Consider the following 8,948-nt stretch of genomic DNA (forward strand, 5'->3'; position numbering starts at 1 on the left):
ATCAAACAAAGATGGGAGCTTGGGCAGTTCATGCATTCCACAGTAATACTTTGGTCTTTGTGATACTTTAATGGATCAGAAGAGAATGCTGAGCTGGACAGTTAAACAAAGACCAACAAAAGGCTTTTGAGTACAGCAGAGGCACGGCAGGTACTTGAAGGCTGCTTTCCCACCTTCTCAGTCTCCACTTCTGCAGCCTTGTTTCTCTAAGGCACCTCCTATGTTTCTCTTGCTGATATACAGCAAAGGTTATCCAGATTACTGCTCACGCTGTGTTATTCCAGCTGGATTGACAGTTACCCGTGAGATCTTCGCAAGCTGCCAAGATTTCTCCAGCAGTAGGTCTGGCCCATCCGATGTGTGCGAGTGTTACCCTGATTTGGTTTGTCCCCCTTTTCCAGTAACTCTTCTGGGTCTTTTTGCCCTGTCAGATCACAGGACCAGAGTGAGGGTCTCATGAGTTATCGCAAGCCCTGTGATTCCTTGGAGGTAGAGTGCGATGCCTCTTTCTGAGCACCCTGGGGAAGGGACACAAGGTTGCTCAGAGCTGCTTTCTGCAAACCTCCCATGCCCAGACAGGACAGCGATGACACCTCTGAATGAAGTGTGGCCTCTGCAGATGACATTTCTTTTACATCTGCTTGCTGACCAAAGGACCTCAAGGCCGGTATGGTCCAAGAGTGTCTGCACAAGCTGTCACAAGAGGATGTCTGCTGAGATGCTGCTGGGTCAAATGGCTCTGTGGGGCCTTGGAAATACCTCTGTCACTCCCCGTGTGTTAATCAGAGGGAGTGGGTAGCTTCAACCAACCTTTTTGGAGTCTGCATAGTCCCACGCAGATTGTGACGGGGCTGTGTCGCAATGTGTGAAATTGGGGTTGGAACCTTGCCAAAGACAAGGGGTCTGCTGTGCAGGAGCATGAAGAGGACAGTCCCTGCCCCCGCAACAGCTCAGATGGCTGTCACAACTTCTTGTAGTCTTGGTGTAGGGTAGAGGGGACTGCAACAAAACCAAAGAGCAGAAACAACTCTCCATTTATTAGGACATAGCACTGTTAACTTTTTCCTGGAATTTTCTCTAATCTGTACACTTGGTTTAGCTCTCAGGCTGCTCTGTTCTTGCCAGAGGGACTTGGGGGTTGGCCTCCAGCCTTTGGGAAAAGACTTAAAATCTCTTGAAGTTTCCAGAACCAATATTGTTCTACCCGAGAGTCTGTTATAATCTTCTCACTTTGAGATCTAATTCCTCCCCATCACAGCCGTTCCAACATTGATAAATACTTTTGAAAGCTCAGCTTTTCTGCTAAATGCTAAGTTCTCTTCTTTTATTAGTCCACTAGAAGAGTTATTATAGCTCAAGTGCTCTGTCCTGTTTGGATGAAAACTACTTAGAATGAATTCCAATGAATTACCAACAAATTCCTCGTCCTCAAATAATGGTTTTTCTGGGTGCTGGTAATGACATGCCCTGGTGTGCCCCATCTGCTGAATGAAGGGTGGGAGGATTAGAACATGGTCCAAGGGCACTATTAGGTAGTGTTGGGAGAGGAGCTGGTGTGAAAATCCAAGACTAGCGGAGAGGTGAAAGAAGCAGCTGATAATCTCTGATGGGACAAGACTCAGAGAAGATCTGAAAAATGAGTTTGAAGGGGAGTGTCCAGTCTGGTCAGTTCAAAAGGATTTCTAAAACTTGATTTCTAGAGGAGAAAGCGCAGGATAGCAAGGAGACATGGTGTCCAGCAGGTGCAAGCATTCACTTCACAGTAGTCTTAAAAACTTCATAACGCTTTAACATACAATTAACCTTCCTCCAGTGCACTTGGTGTGCACCTGCTCCATCACATGTCCTCTGGATTCCCCTCAGGCGGTGAAATTCTCCTCCCACCCCAGCAGTGTGGAGTTGCACCTTTGCTGAGGGGGAAATCTGTGGTTGCTGCACTGATGAGTGATTCTTGAAATCCCCCAGTGTTAGCTTCCATCTCTATTACTGTGGCTACAGAAGAGCTATTTTGTGTTTCAAGGATATCAGTGTGGGCGGCGTAGCCACATCCTCTTTTAAGTGGATGCAGGAAGACAGCAATTACTCTCATAGGTTTCAATCTACAGCATGGCAGAGGACAATTTTGCTAGTGTCACACCCAGGTTTACCGGCTTCTAGCCTGTTCCCGAAATACCCTTCCTCCCCAACGCTCAGTGATGCCGACTCCTGCCCATTTGGTCCTCAGCGCTGGCTTTTGACCCAAGCTTTACAAAGTGGAGGCAGGTGATGGGGCAGCACATGAAACCATGCCGGGAGATGCAGGACGCGCAGCCTTTGTGCCCTAATTTCCTTGGGGAAGGAGGGTTTGCTGTTCCCCACTCACTGCAGGTGCACCTTTCCTTCGGGATGCTCAACGCATTTCCAGGCTTCATGGTCTCTTCCCACCGGAGGGGAGTTCCCAGGTTTTCTCCTATTAAAGTTCATACCGGCTAAGCTAAATACAAGATTTGCAAACGGATGTCAGCAAACTGCTGCCACACGCATTGTAACTATCTAATGACGTGTATTCTTCCTGGTTTACATTGATTAGTAGGTGAGGAACTGTGTCACCTGTGCATGTTACTGTGCATGTCAGCGAAGCCAGGACTGTCCACTCGGCAGTGAGGACTGGATACAGAAAGGTCCAATTACCAAAGCACTTTGGTCTAGTGTGTCTTTTAAAATCAACACTTCAATAAATCCGACAGCCTTTGGTCCAGTGCTATCATCTCCCAGGGGATCCTGGTGAGAAGATCCAGCCTCAGAGGGGAGGAATTGCAGATGTTCTGGTTTGTTAACACTTCATTTCCAGGTCTGCAGATCCCAAAGCTTCTCATTTGGCTCTGGCATAAGGTTGCTTTTTTACATCATGCTCACACTTGGGAGTGGTGCAGGAGCTCTCTGGCTGGTTTTGCCTTCCCCTGCAGCAAGAGCAGAGGTTCTTCAGGTGTCACTGAGAAGCAGATGGCTCCTCCAGGAGCAAAACAGATGAGTAATGCCTCGCTCCACCCTCTGGTATGCTGTGCTTTGTGTCACTGCATCTTTTACACTGCAAATTTCAAGAGTCCCACCAAATGATGGAAGTGCCTGGTGGGATGGATGGGGAGGGGTCCAGGAACGTGGGTGTGTGAATGTGTGAGCTCAGTCCGTATCCACCGCAGTGGCCATTGCAGGCTGATGTCCTACTGGCACTCATGACAGCTGACTGGGAGAGCTGACAATGCCACAGCAACCGTGCCCAGGAACCAGCTTTTTAAACTGTTTTATAAAGCTGAGTTTTTAATCTTGGCTATCTGCTCTGCCTCCAAGGAGGGGCAGACACCAATGTCAGCAGAGGTTCCATGATAAAGAAAATCCACCCACACTGACCCCAGAAAATTTTATTTAGTTCTTTTACAGGAGTGGTATTATCAGTATTAATCTAACACTAACCAGAAGACATTTGTTCAACCTCCTGAAAGCACCTGGCTACGTGTGATATGCCACATATAAATAAATGTCATGGTAAATGTTGAGTCATACAGGAAGATAAATCAAGTAGTTTCCCGGGCTCATTAAAGCTGATCGCTGGGGTTTTATGGCAGGATGAAGAGAATTGCACAAAGCAGTTCCATATGGCTTATGAAATGTGAATGAAAGCCATTTTCTCCTACCCATCCTAATTATGATATATAATTAGATTCACTGTTTTCCTTTGAGCGCTTACTTAGCTGGAATCTTTTTTTTTTTTTTAAAGACCAGCATAATCACTTGTATGATGCATTTCTGTAGGCCCTTAGCAGATCTCTAAATCAAACTGCAATTACTTACAGCAATTACATGACCTTTCACTAATTGGGAAAGAAAATGTTGCACATTAGGTGACAGTTGTCGTGAGTGCTCAGCACTGTCAGAAGGCATTTCAGCATCTGGCTTTAAATTGTAGCTGGGATAAGTGTTTAAATAATGTGTAATAAGTTTAAAAATTATGTGTATCTACGAGTTTTGTGGGAGCATGACTGTGTTTATAGAAGGTGAGGGAGGTTTGCGCTCCCCGTGGCCAGGCAGCAGAAAACCAAAGCACTGTTTTTCACCCAGAGTACAATTTTGTCACACAACCTGTTGGCAGAGGGCCCCTGCTTCCACCTCTCTGCAGACAGCCACAAAGCCACGGGTTTAATAGCAGCTGTGAGGACAGTAAGAAGGGGCCAGCTGGGGCCAAATTCTGGTCAGCTGCGTCTCCTAAAGACTTGTATGAACAGAAGGAGGTAACAGAGACAGAGGAATGGGGATGCCAGAGCAGTAAGGATGAGATATATGTCAATTATATATCTTTTTATTATTCAACATTGCAACTGTGGTAGTGCTTTGATGCTGACGTTTTGGACCTTGTTATACCAGACACCATAAACATGGTGCACAGGGCAGTCCTTGCTCCGGAGAGCAAGGAAAGCCAGGCTATGAGACTCATACACAGCACAAACTGAGGGTGCCTCTGCTTTTCTAGCTTGTCTGTAGTCCAGCAAGACCTGCCCTACCTGGAACTGGTGGGTGACATTCACCGAAGCAGGCTGGGAGGAGTGGAAGAATTGGCCCTTTGAAGGAGTATATGGCTTCACAGTAAACAACAGCTAGAGACAGAATAAATGAGTCACTTCTCTAGCATATTTGAATACTGCTTAAATATAAACATTGCAAATGAATATCTCTAACTGAGAAAAAATAAAATTGGATGCAAAAATACACCAATGGTATACTGCATATGCATATAAATACATTATTACATGGTTTGCACAGTCATTATGTGTCTTCCTTCTGGACAGACTTTCTATAGCCTGATACAGAAGTTGAAACAGAGAAAAACAGAAGGGAAAGCTCTTCAACTAAACAAATTGTTGTTTTGGCAAGTGATTCACTTCCCAAAAAACATGGGCATAGTTTCACAACAGACCCATCAATGTATTCACACCGTATCTACCTCAGAGCAAGAGGGGAAAGAGCGAGCAAGGAAACGGTGATGCCTACAGGGTGTTCAATACGTCTTAATGGCATGTGAGAGCAGTTCCAGCACCCATTCCAAGCCTATGATGGTAACGGAGTCTGGAAAAGTCCTCGCCTTGATTAGAAGGGCTTAAGCAATATCTGAAGTGCTTTACTAGGTGCCAGGGTCTAGCCTACATGATCCATCGCTATAGGCAGCTTGCTCCCAGCCCTGTGTTAGCAGGGTGCCACTCCAGTGCAGATGAATTGGTAGGGTCACTGCAGAGGGGCTGGTGGTTGATGGGGTGGTTGGGCGCTCCCACCTCATGGAGGTGAGGGAAGCACAAGGACTTCTTGGACTGGACTGCTGCTGTGGAGCCAGTCAGGGCTCAATGGAGTGAGTTTGGAAATCCCAATGCCCTTGGGCAATGCTGCTGCATGGGCCAGAACGTGCAGCTGAGGCCATTCCAAGCCCCAGGTCTTGGGGTGATGCAGGGCAGGACAGCTGGAGTCCTGCCATGGCTGAGCAACAGCTCCTGCTGACCCGAAACCTGGTGTCTCTCCCATCGGCGTAATGCAGTTGGCCCTGCCTGGGTCAGAGGAATGTAGATGGGGTACAAGCATGTTCATGGGGGACTTCTCCAACATCTCTCAATTCTGACTTCAGTTTTTGTTTTCCTCCATTTCCTTAGAAGGTAAAAGCTACAGAGGAGATGCCTGCTCAGTCTGGGCTAGTTGGGGTGTCAGTGATGTGGCCAATGCAGCACCCTGTGAGGTAGATGGAGGTCAGAGCACCCAGGCAGCGTCCAGGCAGAGAATGTGGTGGCACCAAGGAGACCTTGAGGGGAGCCTATAGCTTCTCCCAAGTAACAAGTGATAAGACAAGAGAAAATGGCTTCAGGTTGTGCCAGGGGAGATTTACGGTGGACATTAGGAAAAATGTCTTTACAGAAAGGATTATGAAGCATTGGAACAGGCTGTCCAAGGAGGTGGTGGAGTCCCCATTTCTGGAAGTATTTAAAAGATGTGTAGATGCGGTGCTGAGGACGTGGTTTAGTGGTGACCTGGCAGTGCAGGGTGAACAGTTAGACTTTATGATTTCAATGGTCTCTTCTGACCAAAACGATTCTGTCATTCCGTGGTGTGCGGAACAGCCCCAGTCCTTGAGGGCACTGCTCCTTCTGCGGTGCATCCTCCTCCCTGCCCTTTGTGGAAGACGGTGATTCCCACAGAGGTGTGGAGCACCAGCTTAGGACAAAGTACTTTCCGTAGGAAAAGATGGCAGTGTGCACTGCGCATTGCTCGAGGGGGTGGTCTCCGTCCCAGCTTAGCCGACGGTCTGGCACAAAGGGGTGCCATGGAGTTCCTTGGCCTAGGACACGTTTATGTTGGAGAAGAGCGGGGCCCTAGGCAGTGTGGATGCTGTGCTGTTTGTCAAGTAGCCCAGGATGCTTCTGAGTTCGCTGCGTGACAAATTTGCTTTGATGTGTAGGAATGCTTCCAGGTGCCTTCTGCTGTGAAGAGAAACAGGCAGGTGTTACCTCCTCCCACAGATCTCCACATGCTGGGTCCCTTGCACCAGGATGCAGCCCGCACTGGTGGTAGGTGCTGAAGTCCCCGGCGGATGCCAGCTCATCATCTGTCAGTCCTACACAGGACCCAGTACTGTCCTGGGAAGTCTGGCATAGGGTAGGGAATTGCCAAGACAAAGGAGAAAATCGGGCCAAAATTTGGAGTATATAAATGGGCTTTTAAAATCAGTTTATTTTGTTGTCCAATAGCACTGGGATTGCCACAGCCCGGCACGCAGCCCCAGCCCAATCAGGCTATGTGAACCTCACCTATATTCATATTTGCCTATTTCCTGACTCATTAAAATTTCATACGAGTATTTGCAAATCCGCTTCAGTATCTCTTACCGGATATCTGGGTATGCTGAGGCGAGTGCTGCAACTTCCATTTGAATAGCACCTAAATCCTGCAGTCGTATTATTTCAGCCAGTTTGGGGAGTGCCGAATTCAGCCACGTGGCTTGAGACCCCTGCCAGAACAGAAAGCAGTCAGCATCACGGAGATGCAAACCCCCGACCAGCCCAGGAGCTGTGTTCCACAGTGGATGCAGCCGAACTGCTCCTGAGGCTGTTTCCTGGGGAAGGACACAGCAGTAATTTTAGGTGCCTCATTGTTTTCGGTGATGTTTCTAGTTTGGACCAGCCTCGGAGAAATTGGATTAGTTTTGTGGTGGTTTTAAATCCTCCTAGACAAGTGGTGTAGGGTTTGCCATAAGACTGAGGTTCCCACATCCATCTTGACAGCCTCTCTCCACTCTTCCCTTCCATCACATTTTCCTTTCCTCGGGTTTCTATGCCGCCTGGCGTGTACGAGAGCTGATAGGTCAGGTAATGCACTACCACATGATGCTGTCTCCCAGCTCTGTACACAACCCTGCCTTTAGCATCAAAAGGCACTGCCAAAATCCTCTCCCTGCTCACTCAGGTAAAAGCCCCAACCGGATCTGTTTTATGGCCACTGGATATCCGAAGGCACGGCTGCCTGACCTCCTGCCCATGCCAAGCGATGCTTAGGCTTGCTCCTTCTCCAGTCAAATCTACATGGGGTGGTGGAGGACAGGGTTTGGCTTAGCTTTTTTGCAGGCAAATTAGAGGCATGAAATCATCTCAGAGGACAGAGAGGGGTGTTTCAGCCATGTAGAAAAGGCAAGGGTCTCCGGTGGAGGAAACTCTTGTGTACCAGAGACCCAGCACCATCTGTTCCAGCCCCTGCCTGACCTAAAAGCAGCAGTGAGGGAAATCAAGGGTGAGAGGGAAGAGTCAAAATCCAGTCTACACACAAGTTTATGGAAACCAGAGCAGCGCAGTGTTTAGCTACATCTTCTGACTCTATTAATCTAAGTCTTCAAAAGAAAACCACTGCCCACAGGACAAAGGAGGATGAAACGATCACTCTGCCTGTCGGGGAGGGGCAGGCTGGTGGCAGGGGAGCCTTTCTGCCCACAGGCACTTAGAGACCTCTTTCTGTCTCAGGTCCTGCCTTCCAGGAAATTAAGCTGAGTTGCAAAGGTAAACGAGAGGCCCCAGAAAATCTATTTCCCTGATTTTCACCATGCCTGTGCCCTGTGCTGCTGTGGATGCGGCAAGCACTCACGTACATTGCTGGTGCAGAAGGCTTCCAGGTCGGCAGCATTCCTGGAGATTTGTTGCGCCAAGTTTTGCTGTTGTGCTGCAGTTTTCAGGCTGACTTTCTTCTTCAGCAGCCTCACGATGTACTCTTTAACCAAGCGGGCATGGATCTTCTGGATGATAGCCTGTGGGGAAGGAGAGGGGGCATCATCCATCTATCTTTTTCTTGGGGACAAAACAAACTGTGTGTGTGGTTGGAGGACAAAAACATTTTGGGTGTTGTAAGACAATGCGGTGCCAAATGTCTGCTGCTGATCACGTCAGGAACGGCGCTGGCTGCCAACCTCCCCGTGACTGGTTATGTGACATCCTAGATGCCGAGAATTTCTTTGTACTCGGACTAGTGAAGTGTGGGAATTTCCAAATATTCTCTCCTTCTGGGAAGAGTTTAAAGCATAGAAAAGATCTCCATGTGTTAAAGAAGTAACTAACAGTACTCCAGAGAAACAGGAATTCATGCTGTTCCTCCTGTTCCTTTCTCTAATACACAAAACATCATCATCTTGTTTCAGCTTCTAAACAGACAAAGGCAAGAAATCTAAGATTTTTTTATATGGTGATGCTCCATCACCACTCCAGCACCACTGACGATGTGGTGGTGGCTCAGTTACGTGGGATTTTTCCCAGCTGCATCCATCTCCTCCAGTCCTTAGGACAATCAAAGGAGCCATGAAGCAGATGCGTGCAATTGCATCTATGTTTCAAGGTTGCTAAACAAAACCCATACATAAATAAAGCCGTATTTTGAGTGATCCCTAGAGCACTTTCCCT

General features: G+C 47.9%; 1 protein-coding gene across 1 annotated transcript in view; it reads right to left on the minus strand.

The window, feature by feature from the left end:
• Positions 1–6,349: 6,349 nt before the first annotated feature.
• The window catches only part of LOC104493063 (tumor necrosis factor alpha-induced protein 2-like), a gene marked incomplete at its 5' end in the record, with an annotated part of 4,650 nt that continues 2,051 nt past the window's right edge, over positions 6,350–8,948 (minus strand). The window contains 3 exons of the mRNA XM_010135679.1: positions 6,350–6,491; positions 6,897–7,018; positions 8,147–8,302. Coding sequence (XP_010133981.1) covers positions 6,350–6,491; positions 6,897–7,018; positions 8,147–8,302 — 420 coding nt within the window. The remainder of the gene's footprint in view (positions 6,492–6,896; positions 7,019–8,146; positions 8,303–8,948) is intronic.

The sequence above is a fragment of the Buceros rhinoceros genome, unplaced genomic scaffold (assembly GCF_000710305.1).
Source record: "Buceros rhinoceros silvestris isolate BGI_N320 unplaced genomic scaffold, ASM71030v1 scaffold34254, whole genome shotgun sequence".
NCBI classification, from domain to species: Eukaryota; Metazoa; Chordata; class Aves; order Bucerotiformes; family Bucerotidae; genus Buceros; species Buceros rhinoceros.